Source organism: Zalophus californianus, chromosome 3 (genome assembly GCF_009762305.2).
Source record: "Zalophus californianus isolate mZalCal1 chromosome 3, mZalCal1.pri.v2, whole genome shotgun sequence".
Classification (NCBI taxonomy): Eukaryota; Metazoa; Chordata; class Mammalia; order Carnivora; family Otariidae; genus Zalophus; species Zalophus californianus.
This window is the reverse complement of record NC_045597.1, coordinates 118,093,000-118,115,338: the sequence shown is the minus strand read 5'-3', so window position 1 is coordinate 118,115,338 and position 22,339 is coordinate 118,093,000. Positions and strand designations below refer to the sequence as shown.

Here is a 22,339-nt window from a genome sequence, read left to right as displayed (position 1 = left end):
CATTAGGGTTATCAATGAGGAAGAATCTAAAAGCAACAGGAAGATGCCACAGTGTCAATATTTCCTACTTGACTGAGGGATTCTCTCAAAGGAAACAGTGGAAACCTCATGGTTAGAGTCACTTAAAGCAAGACCCACAAGGCACGATCCTGTGGTCTACTCTCTTCCACGTTAAGTCTGACCACTTGGAAAGTAAGTTCAGGTGAGTGACTGCGGCCAGGGTGGCAGAGAGCCAAGCCAAACCATGTATGAAGGAAAAACAGGGAAAGATTCTGATTCCTGATCCAGGGATTCCAACGGTGTGTTCAGGTTGTGAAAATCCATCAAGCTGTACACTTAATGTTACGAACCCATTTCTGTTTGTACATTATTCTACAACAGAAAGATTTTCTTAAGGATGGTTAGGAGATATCATCCTCAAGAATCACCAAGTTTTTCAATTTCTCCATTATCCACAGAAAACTTAGAGGAAACTCTGGCATTTCTGATAATTACTGGTGAAATAACATAAATATTGCTGTCTAGTGTTAAAGGAGGACTCCATTAAACAAGGATTGGGACCTGGTGAAATCATAGATGATCTGGAGATTTCTAAACCAAACAAATGCTTTCCAAAAAGCCAACGGTTATGAGACTCAAAACTCCTAATGTGAAGTGCCTCTGGAGAGGCTGCACCCTGGTAAGCTGAATGGTTCCAAACCCAGAAGGCCACACAGCCTGAACCGGTCCCTCCTGGTTCACATCCGGATGGCCCGATTAGTCGACAAGGGAATAAAGATTTTGTGCTAAGGCCTGGGGACTCCCAATTCCAAGTGTGTAACATCCTGGTCCCAAGGCATTTGGACTGAATTAGGCTCCCAGGTTCACCAGGCAGAAGGACTTGGGGAGAACAAATCCCAATTACTCAAGACAGCCCACTGTCACTGAGAGAGAGTTTCCTCAGAAGAACCACCAAGGTTGACCATACTGGGGACTGAAGGAGCCAGAAGTGAGACTAACCCACAGAACTATTCACCCAATTCATCACTTTTGCATGGGGGCTCCCCAGCTTTCCCAAAGATGACACAGGGCAGTACGGACCTCACTGAGCAATGTTGCCATGGAACAAAACTAACCGTGTTCTATCAACTGTTAGTTTTCCTACTGCTTCCCTCGACATAAAAAAAAAAAAAAAAAAAAAAATCCCTAAAGGTAGATGAGCTTATTTTCAATATTTCTCCCACTGTGAAGCAGTCGTCTTCTTTACCTTCCCCACCAAAATAAAAACAAAACTCCATTAATATTCCTTACCATTCCTATCTAAATCCAAACCTTCTCTTGCCCTGTTCCCAATTACTATAAAGTTTTATCTGGTCATAAACTCAACTACCTACATTTCCTTGAAAGATTTATTTATATTTCTAGAAGAAAGTGAGACAATAATTGCTCCTATCCTCTCAATTCAAAAAACCACATACGCTGTCCTCAAATCCCAAACTACAAATGCTAAAGATTATGAATAAGAGGAATGTCTGTGTGCTTATAACTGCTAAATGAATAACTAGACTCTTGCATTGAGAACAATCAGCTCATTCTTGACCTACCATCCTATTTATCTTTCTATTCTCAAAGCTAATTGCTTATATAAGCATGCCAATTTGCCCTGATTATAGGATTCTTAATAAATGAATGTTGTTTACATTTCACAAGTGTATTTGAATTTCACTCCAGGAAGCCAAGCTCATCAAGTCTTTGTAAGTGGTAAAACCAGAGATCAAAGCAAAAGGCCTGCATTGAACCAACAAACAATTAGGCTTGAGAATATAGGCCTAAGCAAAAATACAAGTGATTTATTGATTTTTCTACTCCAGAAGTACACCTCACGGTCACTCTTCACTCCTGAGCAGGATGTAGAAAACTTTCTCTGCAGCTTTTCATCATGATTATTTGATGATCGTTTCTTAATTAAGAAGTCTGACATTCAACAGGCTTTGATCCATTCCTTCCATATTTCTCATCTTGGTGATTTGGTTGCATCAAACATCTTTAAGAGTTTGTTTGTTTACCCCTTCTCCACTTTGACTAATTTCCCCACAATTTTTGGTACCTTTTAAACAATTCTTTTCTTACTATAACCATATTTACCAACCCAGGCATCTATATTTTGAGGCTCCCAGGTGAGGCTGATAGGCAGGTTTGAGGACTATTTCAGCTTGTCAGTCCCTTTACAATCCTGCCTTAAAGGAAGTGTTCAGTCAAGCTTCCATGGGGAAAGAAAGAAGAGAAAGAAAGAAAAACAAGGAAAATAAGACAGGTTCATGAGCAAATCCTCAATTCCAGGCAGCCCCTTCAGGTACCAGTCACACCATAGGGCCCAACACCAGGCACAGAGTCAAAAATGTCAACAACCTGACACCTTTCCCAAAGTCAACAAGTTTTTAGTATAAGCCAGGCACAGGTACCATCTACCACACAGAAATCAGTCAAGAGAGATTACCTGTGGTGATAGACAGCAGGGTTTAAAGACCTTAAAATGTCAGCTTCTGTGGCAATGGATAGAGGGGCTTACAAACAGCAACTCTTCATCAAAGAACAAAGTGGACTAAGCTTCTGTGTGAATTCAAAGTCACGGGAGTCAGTTACAAGCTGCCCAAGAACACCGAAAATGTGACCAGAGGAACACCGCTAGTGTGTCTTAGAAATTACACAAAGTTTGTGATGAGGTGACTATCTGTAAGCTCTGCCACTGGTCAGGGGATTTTTGTTTCATGTTTTTTTGTCAGTTTGTTTTTTTAAGACCGCGAGCAGAAAGTACACTTCTGTTGACAACAAATACCATTCTACCTCAAGCAGGGATTCCCATTCTGGCCCACATCTGTGGACTTCAGCTGAATCACAGCTCTCGGGTTTACCCTCGTCCCTAGACATTGCTTCCAAATAATATCCAATGGAAACTGCATACTCCTCAGTGTTATGCTGAAAGAGAGGCTTCTGGAAAAGAGGACAGAGCAACTGGGAAGAAGATCACCCACAGTGTGAGCAGACACGATCTTAAAGATGAGAGACGAGTTGTCGCAGCCTGCAGGATTCAAGCAGATGAGAGCTAACAAGGTGCATGAAGCCCCTCTACAGAAACCATGACTCCAAAGCCTGGGGACGCAGTCCTTGGGATGGGGGGAAGGGAAGAAACATGCCCCATTTTAGAGTAGAAGAGCCAGCTTGTAACTCACCCTCCCCCCTAAGCAATTCAGTCTGTTCTTGTCTAAGGATTCACTGCTTTGTTCCTAAGAGGCTTCCAGCTACCAGAACCCTTTTGCAAAGTAGAGACGACCATCTGGAATCAGTGCTTCTTCTGTCAGCCACTTTCGTGGCACCTATTACTTGCTTAAACATAAGGAAGCCCACTGCACCTTGCCCTTTTGTCCCAAACACTAAGGGGGGGGGGGGGGGGAGAAGAGCACATTTCTTTAAGACCAAGCCCCTCAATCAACAGTTTTTATAAAGTCAAATAAATTTCCAGAAAAACATGAACCTACACTTATTTTCTTCTTGAGCCCAGGAGGAAACTACAAGTGGACTCCTTCTCTGCTCTCAGGTGCTAGGAACCTAGGTCTAGAACCTGCAGGTGGCAGGCTCACCTCAAGGAGGGCCCCATTCAGGCCAACAATGCACTAGCCACGTCTTGGGTTTGCAAATAACTTCCAATCACCAGCATTCCTTCTACAGCTTCTGTGTGAGCAACTCTAATGAAGCGCTCACTCTTCACTTCTTTGACAACTCGAAATGTTAAAAATACTTTTCCTTAAGCTTATGTGACTTTCCATCATTGACCCTGGAAATTCTACTCTCTAGACCACACAGAATACAGCTACACACTTTTCTGCACAAAGCTCCTCAAAATGCAAATCAGCTAATGGATCACAGTATGGTATGTTCTGGAAGTTTTACATTTTCAAGTGCTAGAATCTAAAAAAAAAAAAAAAAAATCCCTTTGCTATCTTAACAGTTGTGTCAAATTGTATTCCAATTTACAGAGGAAGAAAATCAAGGACCAGAGGAAGGAGTTTAACTCGCTCAACCTGGTGCAGCAGGTATGATTCTTAGAAACTAGGTCTCCTGCCTCCCAGGCCAATGCTATTTGCTAAGTGAGAGGCCACAAGCAAAAGTAATTCTTATCACCTAAGGATGTAAGGGCATGCATACCTTTTCTTCCCAAAGGTCATCCATTTGTGTTTCTGCCAGTCTCTCACGGTAGCCAAACACTTACATTTAGATAACAGCCTTTGATCAACTTCTATACTAGATATCCAAATACACTGGCATTATGGGGGGGTGAAATGCACCCCAATAATCATATATTCCCAAGTTTGGTGAAATAAAGCAGCTCAGAGGTTTAGTACCTAGGGTAAGATTGTAATGGCTCAAAGTTACAACACTCCACCCCCCTCCCCTTCTCTACCTCCTTTCCCTAACAGGAGAAAGGATGTGAGAAAAATCAGCAAGCATCTGAAGATGACCTAACTACACTCTCACCCATCCATCTGCTCAGCAGACTTCATGGCAAGAGTTCTCCTTGGAAGTAGTTAAAAGGGAACACCTTGCAGAGGGAAATAAATGCTAAAACTCGACTTTCCTTGTCCTTTCACAAGTAATTATATTTGGGGGTATATGCACTGTACTGACACATTGTTTCTTTCCTATGATTTGGAAATCCTAAATTCCCAACCAAGGTAGTTCAAGCCTACCTTGATAGTAAAAACTGAAGAGCACACTTGGACCAAATCACTCTTTAACTCCATGCCTGAAAAATGAAACAGCATCGTGAAGATGCCAAAATGTTTGACCTTGAATGTGAAACATCAAGCGCACCTCACAGCAGTCACTTCTAAGACATTTTTGCCAATTTTATACAGTTTGAAACTGGCATTTATTAGACTTAGAGATTTTTTTTAAAACGGTTTTACTGCTAGCATTTTTTTTTCCTTCCTAGGTCAAGGGCCCCAGAAGTATAATAGAATATAGGGTGAAGGGCCAGGGGGGTGGGGTGGGGGGTTGAGAGATCCAAATCTGGGTTAAATATCCTACATCAATTATTCAATAACTGCATGACTTTAGGCAACTTAGGTAATCTTATTTCCTAGAATGTGAGAATTAAATGAATACATAAGCATAGGGTGTACTCAGAGTAGGTACTCAAAATGTTTCCACTTCTTCCTAAAGCAGAAGAACTACATTCAACCTCAGGGCGGGGGGGGGGGGGGGGGGGGGGGGGTGTGGAAACTGGAAAGGAATGGATTCAAATTAATCACACACCAAAGCAGTTCCCAGTACCAAACATACAATAATACTGCCCTAAACCATCACTTTCTACTAGGTCCTGAATCTGACTTCAGGGCAGCATATCTGTTATCACAGATATACCAGCTAAGATAGAGGGTTTAAAATTATTCTTTCCTCTGACATTCAAAGAAAGAATCCTTAGGACAGCTCCTTGACAAAGGCATTGAGGGACTTAATATTTTAGTTGTAGATAATGATTTCAAGCCAAAAATTAGTGAATGGTATGGACGGTCTAATGTAGAAAGAGGTATTCTTGGGCACCGACCATGAGTGGTTCACTCCACCCCAAAATAAACTTCATAGCATCATCTTTGAAAATAAAGGACACAGGAATGTGTGTGTGCACTCGTATGTGTATTCCCAACGTTTAGGCAATGTTTAATACCACAAAGAGCCACATGGATAATGATAAATGTGTAGGATCCCCCCCAAAAAATATGCACATGCCAATATTACCTGTAAAATATGTGACATGTATACACCCTAAAGGAATAAAACTAGATGAGTGAATTTATAATTTATGAAATACTTCCATCAAACAGTGTAACAAAAACATCACACACACGTGCGCAAAGGCGTATCACCTTACAGCTTGAAAGGTAGGTACAAGGACACAAATAGTTAAATGTATACAAGGAGTCAGTAGTGTTTTCCCATACATGTGTTTTATAACTATTTTAACAATACTGAAGACAAGTTTAAGAGGGAGGCTCTCCTCAGGAAGATTAAGCTAAGATGTGGAACCAATTTGCACTAGTCGTTCATCGCAGAACTTCAGTAATTTAAATCTATTTAAAAAAAATGTTCCTATTAAAAAAAATCACTACTTTTAAAGTTTACCCTTCCATTCATCTTAATTCTTCAATCTTTTACTCTTTCCATTCACACCAATTTTTTAGATTTATACCATTTAACTCATTTAGATTGATGAAGGGGTAGGTGGACAGTCATTGAGAAGATCTGGTCTGGAGATTTTCCAGAAATAGATGGACTTCTGTCATTTTAATTTTTATTTACTCTTCCCCAATATTTTAAATATTCTAGAGCTTGGGGATGGAATTGTTTTCCATGCCTGAAATGTCTTATTAATTATTGATGTAAGCCATACTTACAATGAGGTGCCTGTACACTTTCCTGTACAGTATTACTATCTTGTTTGCCTCCCAAAACATATACATGGTCTTTATCATATATGAAAATAAAGCTAGCATCAATAATGCCAACGTGATTTCCTTTGCCCCTGGGTAAAGAATTTCTCTACATATATACTTAAAAACTTGCCACCTAACATTTGTCCTTCTAGCTTGATCTCTGGATTTAAATGGTTTGAGTTGATTTCTTAACCAATTCATGAAGAAAAGCAAAGTTGAGAGCATCACGTGTACAAATCCAGGGGGAAAAAAAGAAAAAAAAAAACTGACCTTAAGAGAAAGCACCTTCACTCTGGGCTTCTATCAGCCCATAAAGAGGACTCCTTTTAACTCCTCTTGTAGGTTTCCAAAGAGCAACTGGAGCTGACTAGGGAGAGTTACAGTAAACACCACATCAATGTCCAAGTGTATCACTAACAAGAGGGACCCCAAGCTGAGACTTTCCCAAAAGTTTTGTTTCTACTCAAAAAAGGTCAGCCTGATATTTTTTGTTCTTGTTTTTTGTTCGAGAGGCTCAGAGTATTATAAACAATTAAGAAAAGTACCACATCCAGTAATTGTGTGTGACACACAGTAGAACAGAAGTAACCGCAACAACCAACCACTGCCCCAAGGAGCTTGTGATGTAGAATCATAAATGTCTACATACTAAATTTGTGACTGCTAGACTTAATAGTAACACAAATCCACCATGGTAATGATGAAACATTTTTCTAAAGATTAATTCAGATCATGTGTTATTAATCAGCAGAGTAACTAAAAGCTCATGCAAAACACACTATCCCAATCTAGCAGAACTTAATTGCATTATTGTTACCTGGTTTTCCTGTGTCACTGGCCCTTCCATTTCAAGTACACACGCACACACATACACAAACACAACACCACAGGATGAAAAGACAGAAAACCCAGAGCTAGAAGGTAAGAACCATGTGTCTGGAAGGAAGAGGATTTTGAATAACAACGTTTGTCTCTGGAAAGACAGGTCAAGGATGCACCCAGGCTGCCTTGAGAAAGAATTAAGCCGATGCGTTTCATTTCAGTGTGTCCCATTTTGCACAACAGTGGGAGCAGCTGTGGGAGATCACAGAGGATGCAAAGCAAGACAGGCAGCCTCCTCTATCTCCCCACCGCCACACCAGACGGGGGGGGGGGGGGGGGGGGGGGAGGGAGGCCGGCGGTGAAAAAAGCTTGTAGCCTCTGTTCACCCGAAGAGCACAAAGCTAACCTGCCATCCAGAACACTACGCCCCGTCTCAAACCAGCCCTTTTTAAAGGCCTGAGAAGGACAATTTAAATGTCCCAGTCTTCAGACTCAGGTCCGCTCCCAAAGTTGGGAGGTAACACAACAAAAACCCGCAGCAGACACAAAACTGGCTGCCTTGAGCACAAGTTTCTCTTGCTGCCTAACCGCGTAGAGTTCAGAGGTAACTAGCTAGGACAAGGTAGATGGACAAGTGTAAGGAACAGGAACGCATCGGATTTGCCAGTTTCCCTCCCAACATCCCTTGAAGGAGGCTGGGTCACTAAAAATCGGAAGTCTGGGGACCAGCTGCTGTACAGACAGACTCTGGCTGGGTCGAGGGGGAGGCCGCCACACCCTCTTGAGCTCACAGCACTGTCAAGCTCTGGTTGGGAGCGGCTCAGAAACTTAGTCCCAGCAGGAAAAGGGAGAAAAAGGGAGTCTTGAGTGTCTTGGATTTGAGAAGCTAAAAAGCTAAACGCAGATTTCGGGAGGGAGCCGGGGACTTGGCTGTGTGTGCTAGAGGAGGGAAGGGGTCGCCCCCGATGTCAGAACAGCTCGAAACACGTCCCCGCAAAACAGCACATTCTTGTGGTTTAAGATTTAAGACCGAAAGGAACGAGCTGAGGCAAAGCTTCTCTCCCTCCTGGGTTTCAGATGCCCCCCTCCCAGCTTAGGGACCCGGGCGCCGCACTGCCGCGGCTTTCCTTATCTTCCCCTTTCGGGCGAGCTCCCCTCCGCCAAGCCGCTACGTCCGCCTCCAAGTTCGCCTTCGCTCCCCGCCCGCTGCCGGCCACATGCACCCATCTGCCCGGGACCCCGCGCGCCGGATGGTCCGCAGGGACTCGGGATTTGCAGGGTTTTTGGTTTTTGTTTTTCTAAACAAAAAGCCTTAGCCGCTCGCCGCCCCCTTCTCCCGGGCCCGCGCCACCTTCCCTTCACGCCCACGCTGCACCTCCCGGGCACACGCGCTGCGAGGTGTTTCTCCCGCCAGACAATGGGCTCTGGGCTGGCCAGGCAGCCCACCCCGAGCCCCCGGCCCCATCCCGGGACCCCAAGAGGGCTGAGCGCGGGGGCTAAAGGGCAACGGAGAAGACTCAGGCTGCCGAGGCCACAAAGGGGAAGGTGGGCGCCTCCCCCTTGGGACAGGAGGCTCGCTCCCGGTGCGGAGAGGAGGGGGCGGGAGTCAGCTGCGTCTCCCCGCCCGGAGCCCCGGGGCCCCCGCTGCGCACTCACCAGCACGATGGCAAATCGCTCCTCCAGTTCACCTGGCTCGGGCATCGGCAGCTTCAAAGGCACATTGTGCGCCCTGAAATCGGTCTGCTGCGAATCCATGCTCCCCGCGTTGCCCATGTTGGCTGCACGCCGGGGCGGGGGGCCGCTCCGGGCCCCTCGCGTTCGCGTCGGAAATCAGAACAGCTCCCGGCGGCCGGCTCCCGCCCGCTGGCGCGACCTGCCCGGCTCCCGGCCCTCCGCTGCGCCCCGGCGAGTGTGCAGCGCGCACCGCTCCCTAGCAGCGCTCCTCGCCGAGCCGCCCCCCGGCCTCCCTCATGCTCTCCGCCGCCCCAGCGCCGTCCCGGCCTCTTTTCCTTGGGAGGGGTCGTCAGGGCGCCAGGCGCCTATCTGCATGTTGCTCCACTGGCACGCCGCCCCCTGCCAGCGACCGTGGCCAGCGGGCGCGTGGTTTCCCGAACTCGGTCTTCCGCCGGGCCGCGGCCGCCGCTGACACTTACAGCCCCACCGCCGGCGAACACAACGCTCGTTCCGCGAGCACCTCGAGCAGACAAATGCAGCTCCGCGCTCCCGACACAATGCCCCCCTCGCCCGGCCCCCGCCCCCGCCCCGGCTCCGCCCACTTGCCCCGTGGACTGCCGGGACGCGTAGTTTCTGTCCAAAGTGTCCGCACGCCGAATCCACGCCCGCTCTAGAGGACAGAGCTGGGTCAAGAGCGCTTGCTTCGGAGGCAATCTGTACGCTTCTGGCTATGGTTTATGACCCTTTAGAACTCCCTCACTCCAACAGTAGAAATCACTGCCTCGTCTACGTCGGTTCTGACATTTAATTAGGCACACTTGACTAACGAATGATCCAATCAATCGGTGACTGAATGCAAGCATTCTGATTTAAATTTCAGAAGCTGGTTACCGTTCAAAAGGCTCTAGTTTAACAGGTGACCTGAAAAGCATTGGCAACGTCCTATTTCATGAACTGGGAAATGGGTCCATGGGTGCTTGTTTCATTGTTCTTTCTTCCTTATGTAATGTATTCTTTTGTGTGATTGAAATGTTTTATAAACAAATATACACTTTCATGGATTTTTTTAATAAATATCCACTATGGATATATGCATATATGGTCAGACCCAGGAGTTGAATGAGGAGTCAATTCAAAACAAACACCTGTCGATAGCTATTACGTATGGGTTACCGGGTTCCTTAGTGGGAGAAAAAGAGGATTGCTCCTGCTCTGGAATATTTCACAATCTAGTGAAGGAGAAAATTTACACAAATAAGCATATTTCATGTGAGATAGAAAGAAGAACAGGGTGTTTGGGAAGGCTTTGAAGATGATCTTTGGCTATACCTATCTTATTCCTCCATAATAGTCTCAGGTGTTTTACAAAGAAGATTGGGCCCAACCTTATCTCTGGGATGCTTTCCAGACTATTACTACCCATTTTAAAACAGTGGAAATAGAAACAACCTTATAAACAACTTTAGCCAGGTGCTCATGTTGTAGATTTCAAGGGCATCCACCTGGTTGACTTGTGACTGAACTCACAAGTCATCCTTTCTTAGCTTGGAGCATTTTTTTAATCCTGGTTTGTGTATCAGATTCACTTGGGAGCTTGTTGTTAAAACTCCACACACCTTGGGCCCTGCCTATTACCAGAATTTCCCTGAGCCAAGAGTTGGAGCAGGGGCAGGTGTATTTTTAACCAAGCTCCCCAGGTTATTCTGATATGCAACCAGGGCTGTTACCCTCTTGTTAAAAAGCAACTGCTTCTGCAGAAGGTAACACAACAAGACTAAACATCAAGGGCCACATTTCATTCAGCTCTATAAGCCCCAAGATGTCTTGAGCATAGTAGATGTTCAATGACTACTTGTTGAATTGTCAAGTGAGTTTTACCAAAAGCCTATGGAGCAAATACACACACAGATACATCGTGTCAGTATCATCTATTAAATGAAGCACTTCTGGTCTTTTTTTTTTAAAAAGGGAGGGAGTATAAATAAATTCAAATTAAAAGTCTGAATAAATGCAATATGTATTCCAAAACTACACTGTATCAAAGTTAACAGTGTATTACCCATCAAAGAAAAACAGAGATATAGATACCCACACACACACCCCAACTAGTGAAAATGAATGAGAAAGAAAAGCAGTTAATTCAAACCAAGTGAGACATTTCTGACCCACACATGTATTTGTTTTCTTCCAATCTTTAGACATATACTTTGGGTCTGATTGACACAAGATCAGCCCACCCAGGGGGTTGCCCATTTGGATGGAAAAGCTAGAATTCTTTTCTGCAGTTGAGAAATCCTTTTTTATTACATTTATGGTTCCCTCTGGCCATATTTCTGCCAGTAACCAGGACCTTTTTCTCCCCTTAAGTTTTATCACATCTAGTCTCTTTCATAATCTCACACTTTGAGAAGAGCCAAGGACATAGTTTGCAAATCCATGAACCAAAAGAACTCAGCCATTTCAAGGTTTGCAATCTTTGATATTTGGTTATTATTTATGGGGGTATTTAGTATAAAAATAAACAAAACACTCCATTATATTATAGGACTTCTATAAGAATTTCTATCAAAAATCTCAAGAAAATATTTGCTTGGGGTAGGGCATGAAGAGGGAGGAAGAAGACATTACTTTAATTGTAACACTCTTATATCCTCCCCATAAAATCAAAATCAGGTGATCACTTTTAAATATGAATTTCATTTTCTAATTACTCATACATATGACTTATTATAGCTGATGCTGCAAAAAATTGGCAAAAAATAAACTGTTAAAACAATCCATTCACCTTCCATGCAAACTGAAATGTTAGACCTTTATATTCTGTGTACTAGGCATTTGCAAGTTATGCCAAGGATGGCTTGATAGGAATTCCCCCATAACAGTGCAATTGCTTTCAAAAAGCTCTTCCATCATTCAACACAAATACTCCTACAATGTCAGCTGAGTTTCATTGGTATCTCCTCAAGTTTTAAAGGTAAGGAAGTGCTCCATAGCTAAGTTCACTTAGTTTCTTAAAAAAGCACTTGTGCAACCCCAGGGAAGATTCTCTTTGTGTGTATAATTATAAGAAATGAGATAAGCACCCTATGATGAGCAAAGCCATATATAGCCCTGAATCAAACTGTGAACTTGTAGTATCTGAGATTTTAGAGGGATTGTTTTATGTCAAGTTACATCTACAAGAGTTCTGAAAGATTCATATATCTAACCATATTTATTTTTTAAATATTTATTGAGCACTTACTGTGAGCCAGTTACTGCTATTGATTTTAAACAAAGTTTAAACATAGTTTATTCAATTTCTAAACCCAAGTAATAATGGCTTCAATAATATATTTTCTCATTAAACAAAAAATCTGGAGAAAGGTGGATGCTAGTGTAGGTTCAGCAACTTCGTACGGCTAGGACCAGTATCTATGTGATGGGTTGGTCTTTCCACATACTTACAAAATAGCTACTAGAGTGTCATGAATCAAGTATGTATTGGGGGCAAATAATGGGGAAGAGGCAATTTCAGTTAAATCTGTTTCTCTTATCAGAAAATCAAAAGTTTGTCCAGAAGTACCATTAGCAGACTACTGTCCATTATTCTTCATTTTCTAGAACTGAATGACACGGCCATCCCCCATTACAGGAATAACTGGGGGAGTGAGATAAAACCTGGGGCTGGACACATTTCCTCACCTGGATAGAATCAAGATTCGGATAAAAGGTAAAGGGGATAAGACATGGGTAAGAAATGGGTAGACAGAAACATCTTCTAACCCTTCCCCCACACATTTCATATCTTCGAATAATACTTTACATTTGCATTCATATTTTACAAAATACTTTTACTTGCTTTATCTTATTTCATCCTGTCAATACAACAACAAGGAATTTAGAGCTCAACAGAGTGATTTTACTCTAGTTTATACAACAAGTGATAAAGTTACAGCTTAGGTATTTTGATTCCCAAACCAGTATCCTTCATTGCATTAAAAAAAAAAAAAGTTCTCTAAAATTATCATTCAGAGGTAGAAGCATAATGAGACTTCCGCTTCTGATCAAGATAGAGTAATAGGGACCAGACTGAATTTGAAAGCAATAACATACTGGACAAAATATATTAAAGAATGCCCTCAAGAGTTATGTGATGTCAAAAGAAGGACAGAGTGTTTGGGGAGGCTTCAGAGATGATCTTGGTCTGTAACTATCTTATTCCTCCGTAACAGATTTGTTTCAGGAGTTTTACAAAGAAGATTGGGCCCAACCCTATCCTCTTGGGAGGCAGTGAAGAACAATGATAGGGAGATGAGAGATAAGGAATAAATTAACTGAACGCTACTGTCACCCCAGCTTACTGCCTGGAGAAAGTTTCTGGACTGCCGTGCACAGAGAAGGAACCCCAACTGGGCCTACTGGTGTCCCTGACTTGAGAAGGCAGAGGTGAGAGTCCAGTGAAGCCAAACAGGCCAGAGTTCTCAGCACAGAATACTGGGGGGAAAAAAGAGCTGTAAGAACTTCAGATGTCTGAAGAGGGTCCCATTCAGTATTCAGTTGAGTACTGATTAGTAAGTGGTGAGGAAAAAAACTCAAGGCTGGTCATTTTATAATAATAAATGACTGAACTCATCAAGAGAACATGACACCCAATAACAGTGCTTCAAAAAATGAACTTCAAGGAGAAATACACAAATCCACAATTACATTTATAGTTAAACACTCCTCTCTTAATATTTGTTAAAACACGTAGACAGAAAATCGGTAAGGGTATAGAAAACTTTAAAAACACTATCAACAACTTGATCTAATTTATATTTATATATTTATAAACTACCTCACTCAACAACACAATACATAACTTTTCAAATGCACAAGGCACATTTACCAGATGGACCTAATTCTGGACAATAGAAATTCTCAATAAATGGTCAATAAATATTAAAAGATTCCAATATTACAAATTTTATTTCCTTGCCACAATGAAATTAAATTAGAAGTCAAGAACACAAAAATATCTGAAAAATCATCAAAAATTTAGAAAAAAAGATAAACTTCTAAAAAACCAGGGATCAATTAAAAGATAAAAGGGAAAATTATAACATATTCTGAACTGAATGAAAGAGAAAACACTATATATTAAAATTTTGGGGATGCCGCTAAAACAGTACTTAGAAATTTAGACCAGGAAGTGCCTCTATTAGAAAAGAATAAGGGCTCAAATTAGTGTCTTTAGTTTCCACCTTAAGAAACTGGAAAAAAAGAAGCAAGTGAAAACCAAAGAGGAAGAAAGGAATAATAAAGACAAGAGCATAAGTCAGTAAAATGAAAACAGGAAAATTGATGAAACTAAAAGCTAGTTCTTGAGGTCAATTAAATTGACAAACTTCTAGTCAGATTCATCAGGAAAAAAGAAAAGACACAAATAACCAATATCACAAATGACAGAAGAGACATCATTATACATTTTACACATACTAAAAAGGATAATCAGAGAATGTCTTGGACAACTTTATGTCAATAAATTCAATCATGTACCTGAAATGGACATATTCATTCCTTGAAAGACACAAAGTATCAAAACTGATTCAAGATGAAATAAATAACCAGCACAGTCATATCTATGAAAGAAATTGAATTTATATTTAAAATCTTTCCACAAAGAAAACTAGAGGCCCAGATAGCTTCACTAGAAACTTCCCCAGTTGGGGTGCCTGGGTGGCTCAGGGGGTTTAGCATCTGCCTTCGGCTCAGGTCATGATCCCAGGGTCCTGGGATCAAGTCCCACATCCGGTTCCTTGATCAGCAGGGAGTCTGTTTCTCCTACTGCCTCCAGCTCCCCTTGCTTGTGCTCTCTCTGTCAAATAAATAAATAAAATCCTTTAAAAAAAAGAAAAGAAAAATGAAAGAAAGAAAAAAAAGAAACTTCCCCAATTACTTAAGGTAGAGAGACTACCAATTCTACCTAAACTATTCCAGAAAATTAAAAATGAGTGAATATTTCCCAACTCATTCTGAAGGTCAACATTCCCCTGATCCCAAAACCGGTCAAAGACATTATAAGAAAGGAAACTATAGCCAACATTCCTCATGAACGTAGATGTAAACATTCTGAACAAAATTTGAGTAATGCATCATGACCAAGTGGGGTTTATCCCAGGAATGCTAGACTGTTTTAGTATTTGAAAATCAGTCAGTGTAATTCAACATATTAACAGACTAAAACAGAAAAACACATGATATCTCAAGAGATGGAGAATAAGCACTTGATAAAATCCAACATCCATTCCTGATAAAAAAAACCCTCAGCTGATTAGAAATAGAAAGGAACTTCCTTAACTTGATAAAAGGCATCTACAAAAAACCTACTACCAATATCATACTTAATGGTAAGAGAATAAGTGTTTTCTCCTAAAATCAGGAACAATGTTTAATTCAACAGTGTACGGGAGGTTCTAGCCAGTGCAATAAGAGAGAAAACAAACAAAAAGCTATCCAGTTTGGAAAGAATGAAGCAAACTGTCTTTGTTCACAAATGACATGATCTTCTATGTAGAAATTCTTATGGAATTTATAAAATAGTTACTGGAACTAATATGTGAGTTTAGCAAGGATTCAGTATATAAGATTGATATACAAAACTAAAATATGGGGATGGACAAAATGGGTGAAGGGGAGTAGGAGGTACAGGTTTCCAGTTATGGAATGAATAAGTCATGGGGATGAAAGGTAGAGAGAATATAGTTGATGGGATTTTAATAGCATTGTATGGTGAAAAAAAATCTGTGTGTGTGTGCGTGTGTGATTATCCTTTTTAGTATGTGTAAAATGTATAATGATGTCTCTTCTGTGTATATAGATACACACACACATACACACACTTCTGGAGATGATGGATATGTTCATTAGCTTGATCATGGTGCTGGTTTCATGGGTATATACTTATGTCAAACCTATCAAATTATAAACTATAACTGTGTATAGTTTATTGTTGGTTAGTTATAGCTCGATAAAGCTGTTACAAAAAATAAAAGTCAAGTCAATTGTTTTCTCTCTCCTCATCCTTTAAGGAACTCAGAACACCTTAACTCAAATCTCTCCTCCTACCTTCCATGTTAATACTGTTTATCATTTTAACTCCTCTTTATTTATTCACATTAGCCTTTAGTAGTAGTAATATTACTTGCATGGCCAATCCTTTGGTTTACTAATATGCTTACAAATTCATTTGCTTTTTGCATTCCCCTTTTTTCTTCTAGATTTATATTTCATTTTCCAAAAGAACATTCTTTAGTGTTTCTTGCGATGAGAGTTTGTGAATGGCAAAATTATCTGGCAATGTCTTATTTGCCCTCAGTCTTGAAATATAGTTTATTTGGTTATAGAACATCAGGCTGAAAGTTCTTTTCCTTCCTCATTCTAAAGATATTAGTCCATTATCTCCCAGCCCTCATTGTTGGTGATGAGAAATCTGTCACTGTAATTGTCACTTACTGTTTAAAAATAGATATTGTAGGGGCGTCTGGGTGGTGCATTCAGTTAAGCAGCCTACTCTTCATTTCTGCTCAGGCCATGATCTCAGGGTCCTGCTATTGAGTCCTGTATCAGGTTCTGTGCTCAGCAGGGAGTCTGCTTGAGATTCTCTCTCTCCCTCTCTCTCTGCCCCTCTCCCCTGCTTGCACACCCACCCTCTCTATCTCTCTCTCAAATAAATAAATAAATCTTAAAAAAAATAGATATTGTATCATTTTCTCCCTGGTTTCCTTATTCATTGAGATTTAAATTTCACTGATGAAATTGTGGTAGAAGTTCTAGGTGGAGAACTTCTGGAAGAAGTTCCAGTTCTTTTTCAGTCTACCTGTTCCTGTTTATTATTTTTTTAATCTCTTTCTTTTTTAGAATATTTTTTAAAGATTTTATTTATTTATTTGAGAGAGAGAATGAGAGACGAGCATGAGAGGGGGGAGGGTGAGAAGGAGAAGCAGACTCCCCGCCGAGCAGGGAGCCCGATGTGGGACTCGATCCCGGGACTCCAGGATCATGACCCGAGCCGAAGGCAGTCGCTTAACCAACTGAGCCACCCAGGCGCCCTACTTTTTTAATCTCTTTCTTAAAATGTTTTTATTTGAGTCAGTTGACATACAATGTTACATTAGTTTCAGGTGTATAACTTAGTGATTCAGCAAGTCTATACATTACGTTATGCTCACCACAAGTGTAGCTACCATCTGTTACCATACAACGCTATTACCATATCATTGACTTTATTACCTGCTTGTTCCTTTTTCAATACTGCTCTATTCCACCACTGCAAGATATTTTTGGAAGAGAGGAAGCATAGATATATATTCTATTCACCATTTTGATAGAAACCTATCATCTGCTTCTTTTGCATTGGTTTGTTTTAATAAGCATTAGGAATTTTATTTTAACTATATCTTAAATAATGCCACCTTTATAATTTAAAAAATTTTAATAGATTCTAGCATGTCCAACATTGTTCCAGAGAATTATTAACTATTTGTAGGCTTTTGAATCCCAGCTCTTATCTTGCCTATGTCTCTGAGATTCCACTTCCTTCAGGCCCCACTGTATATACCATGTCGCATAAACATACCTTCAAATTTGGCAAAAATCCATCTGGGTCATTTTTCTTTTAACAATTTCATTTTTAAATAATCTCTACACCCAACATGGAGTTCAAACTCACAACTCCAAGATCAAGAGTCACATGCTCTTCTGACTGAGTTAGCCAGGCATCCCCATCTGGGTCATTTTTGAATGATAATACAGAAACTTAATTTCATTTATAGAAGTTTAATACACATTTGTAACTATATATATATGGATATATATAAAGAACATACTGAAACTTCTTTCAAAATAGCTGATATACTAAACAACTATATCTCTATAGAAATCAAACCACAAAAGAAAGAGAGAAAGAAAGAAGTAAAGAAAGAAAGAAAAAGGAGGGAAGGAAGGAAAGAGAGAGGGAAAGAGAGAGAAAGAAAGAAAAGAAAAAAAGGAAAAGAAAGAGAGAGGGGCACCTGGGTGGCTCAGTCAGTTAAGCCCCTGACTCTTGGTTTTGTCTCAGGTCATGATGTCAGGGTTCTGAGATTAAGCTCCCCTCCCCCGTGAGCTCTGCACTCAGCGTGGAGTCTGCTCCAGATTCTTTCCCCTTCCCTCTGCTCCTCCCCCAACTCTTGGGGGTGCGCTCTCTCTCAAATAAATAAATAAATAAAAGCTTTTAAAAAAAGGGAAGGAAGGAAGACAGGCATCACAAAATGTGGATAGCATTGTCTGAAAAGTCAAGTCCAGAGGATTTCTCACCATCCTCCCCTCTCTCTCACCTACTCTCTCCCTTCTTCCTGCGTGCCTGTACTGGACTGCCTCCTCCAAAATCCTCCCTAACAACCTACTTCAAAAATGACTGGATGGGGAGGTCCTAGCCTGTGATACCAATAACAATGGCAACAACAAAGGAATGTGCTGCTGACTTGAAGTGTCTGCCTTTATTTCAGGGAGTCCCCTTAACTTCCCAACTTAACTGTCATCCAGGAGGCGAGGCTTCCTAAGCCAGGCTGCGTGGGAAGCCCAGGGAGCCTCATCCACACCTGCCTCCTCTGCAGATAAACACAGAACTCAACAGCCACCATGGCTATCCATCTGGCACCTTTCAACAGCTTCCAAGTCTAAGAAAACAAACCCTTTAAAAAAAAAAAAAGGGTTTTTTAAAACAAGAAAGCCCAAAGGGGGCATTTTTGTTTCCGGCTGCAACCATTTCAACCAGAATAAACACCACAGGGAGATTAAGACAGAGAAAGAATTGGAGTAAAATCTAGTTCCACCAATATATATTACACATATTGAATATCTAGGTTTACGATTTTATTTACTTTTCTCATTTGTCCTTTGGGAGAGTTAATTTTTAGGGAGAACCATACATTTCTTTCTGATCACAAGAAAAAAGGAGGCTTATCATCCTAGAAGAGGCAGATTTCTAAAACCTGTCCTTTCCTCCCTCTCTGGCTCAGCCAACTTATATGAAAAAATTGCCCTTTTTGACCTTCAGAGAAGAAATTTTCACAAACCCACGATTATTCTGCCGAATGAATTTTGAGTTCCTGGACTTTCAGTTTAAATACTAAGGGCTAGTATCCTGGTAAGAACGAGCGCTAGGTGGATTTGATCCCTGCTTCTCTTGCTTACTTAGTGATCCCAGGAAAATTCATTAACCCCTTCAGGCCTCAGTTTCTGCATTTATAAAATGAAAGTAAATACTTATGCCACCAGTTAACTGTAGAGATTAGGGAAAATAACTTACGTACAACAACTATCAAGACCATGCCTGATGTATGGTGAGAAGCTCAATAAGATATTTTCCTCCTTATGTTCTTTTCTTCAAGATGGTCATGGACTTAATCTTGGGATTATTAATGAAGCACTAAAAATTTCTGCAGTACCTGAATGGGTAAAGGGAAAATATGTAAATACACGGTACTTGTTTCAGGTAACAGGAAGATATATTGATATAAAATAGCACATGCGGCCTGCCGCCACAAGCATACCGCGTCCCGTTCTTCGTGCTCGAATGCCCCAACCTGAAGCTGAAGAAACCGCCCTGGGTGCACATGCCGTCGGCCATGACGGTGTACGCGCTGGTGGTGGTGTCGTACTTCCTCATCACCCGAGGAATAATTTATGATGTTATTGTTGAGCCTCCAAGTGTTGGTTCTATGACCGATGAACATGGACATCAGAGACCAGTAGCTTTCTTGGCCTACAGAGTAAATGGACAGTATATTATGGAAGGACTTGCATCCAGCTTTCTGTTTACAATGGGAGGTTTAGGTTTTATAATCCTGGACCGATCGAATGCACCAAACATTCCAAAACTCAATAGATTTCTTCTTCTATTCATTGGATTCGTCTGTGTCCTATTGAGTTTTTTCATGGCTAGAGTATTCATGAGAATGAAACTGCCGGGCTATCTGATGGGTTAAAAAATGCCTTTCGAGAAGAAATCAGTGGATATTGGATTTGCTCCTGTTAATGAACTTTTAAAGGCTGTACCAATCCTCTGATGTGAAATATGGGAAAAGAGTGAAACAGCAGAAAAGAAGCATCTAGTGAAAAATCGGAAGCACATTAAAGCTTGAACTAGAATGCTTGGTATCAAAGAGACAAGCTTATCACAGTATTTTTTCCTGCTGGCCTATACTGATGTACCAACGATGTTAAGTAACATTTTCTTCTTAGTTTTTCATTTCTTAAAGAAAATATACTCCATTTCTACAACTATAGTATTGAATAAAGTGATTATTTTTTACAGCCCCCTTAACATTTTTTGGAGATGACATTTCCAACTTTGAAAAATTAATGTAAAAAATCAGGAAGCAAGATCCCAAAAGCTGAGAACTCTGGACAGATGATCAGCTTTACCTGTGGTGCTTTGCCTTTAAACAGAGTGTGTGACAGTACATTATTCAGATATGTATGCAAGACTGTTTTTGTGCACAATAAGCTGTATGAAAGGAGCAGAAATAAATAATTTTTCTAGTTAGTAAAAAAAAAAAAAAATAGCACATGCGTTGGTTTGCACTGGTGAGTGCTTTCTTTTCTCCCAGTGATAAAGCTCTGTTCTGGTGATTCAGTATAATAGTAAATGAAAATTTTAATGCCACTTTCAAAGGAATCCAAACAGTATTTTCCAAACCTGTCTGATAATAGGATCCACGTGGGATGCTTACTGAACTTAACAGATTCCTACGTGCCTTCCCTAGAAATTCTAATTCAGTAGGTCCGGGGTGGGCCTGGGAATCTGTATGTTTAACAAAAACCCCAGATGGTTCCTATTTTCGGCAAGTTTAGGAAACACTGATTAATTGCTTGGAACTCGGGAAATGACTCATCTGCAATTAAGCAATAATGCCTCTACTTAAGGAACAATGCCAAGTTATTCTAAAGCCATTGAATAATTATATACACTGCTCAAAAAATTGAATTAGCTAATATTTCAATCAGAGGGATTGTTCCATTTAGAATACATTTATACAAATTTTTAAAGTTTTAAAAATGTCACTAGTTCTTCATATTTGCATTTGTTGTGCTTTTTAGGTTTTGGAGGAGGACAAAGCATCATTGTTTAAATTGTCCATGACTTATCTAGGGGCAGATTTGTCAGGTGTCCAAATTTTGAGGAGGAATTTTGGGTATGCAGTTTTCTTCTTGCCCTCACACTCACATTTATATGCAAAAATAGGCTGAATAGATGCCAAAGATGACATTATACACAGAACAAATAAAATTGTCCAGAGCTACTGAATGCTACTTACACCATTTTGCGTTTTGATTTTATCAAATTAATTTTACTAACAGATGTTTATTGTATTATATCATTCTAATTGCAATCATTTTCCATACACAATTAAGATCAAAGGGAAGTTCACTGGTGGAAGGAAGGGGAGAGGGCTGGGTGGCTAATTAGTAGAACTAAAAGATCTCCCTCAAAGTATCAAGCCCTTTGCCTGCTCTGTAATCACTAGTTACAAACACCTGCAGAGCTCACACTCTCTCAAGAGAACTGAACTCTGCTAACCTTATCGACTGTACTAGAAAAGTGCTTGTGAGCTCCTAGGTGGCTCAGTCGGTTAAGCGACTGCCTTTGGCTCAGGTCATGATCCCGGGGTCCTGGGATCAAGTCCCGCATTGGGCTCCCTGCTCAGCGGGGAGTCTGCATGCATCTCCCTCTGCCTCTGCCTGCCACTCCCCCTGCTTGTGTGCTCTCTCTCTCTCTCTCTCTCAATCTCTCTCTCTCTCTGTCAAATAAGTAAATAAATAAAATCTTTAAAAAAAAAAGTGCTTGCAATGGGGGTCAGACAGACCTGTCTCAGGTCCAATTCACATAGCCTGGTTGCTTTGTTTTGCCAGATTTAGGGAATGGAAGGTGTTTGTTAAAATTATTAAATAAACCATTCAAAATACCAAACCCAAATCTATGAGAAAGAAGCAAATCCCCAAAATAATATTCTATTGCACTGGCAATGATTAAAAATGGGAGTTAAAAACCTTAAAAATGCAGTGAGTTTGTGGGGAGTGCATAGCCCAGACACGATGGACACGTATATTTTCATCTGTCCAACACCCCTTCTTAGAAAATCACCCTCTTCTAGGAACCGCTCTTCCCTCTGCTCCGTGCTATAATTAACAAAGGAGCTGCCATATTCTGTAGGTCTCTTGGGCACTGTTGACCTGTTGGAGGGTGGGATTCTAACTAGGTTTGGCAAAAATCCTTCTCCCTCCTTTCTGATTTTTGGATTAAAAGTATCAGGTTACATTTCTTCAGGTGGCTGAAGCTGTAAGCTATAAAGCTAAAATGTGGCGGATGA

At 41.0% G+C, this 22,339-nt stretch overlaps 2 protein-coding genes across 2 annotated transcripts in view; one reads left to right on the top strand and one right to left on the bottom strand.

The window, feature by feature from the left end:
* Nucleotides 1–9,065, bottom strand: part of FMNL2 (formin like 2) — a 301,761-nt gene extending 292,696 nt beyond the window's left edge. The window contains 1 exon segment of the mRNA XM_027589168.2: nucleotides 8,949–9,065. Coding sequence (XP_027444969.2) covers nucleotides 8,949–9,065 — 117 coding nt within the window.
* A 10,230-nt stretch (nucleotides 9,066–19,295) lies between these two features.
* LOC113920376 (oligosaccharyltransferase complex subunit OSTC-like) lies at nucleotides 19,296–20,254 on the top strand. Its single transcript, XM_035726847.1, has 2 exons — nucleotides 19,296–19,309; nucleotides 19,492–20,254. Exons 1-2 carry the CDS (start codon nucleotides 19,296–19,298, stop codon nucleotides 19,952–19,954), a joined length of 477 nt encoding a protein of 158 aa, XP_035582740.1. The 3' UTR covers nucleotides 19,955–20,254.
* The last annotated feature ends 2,085 nt before the right edge of the window (nucleotides 20,255–22,339 follow it).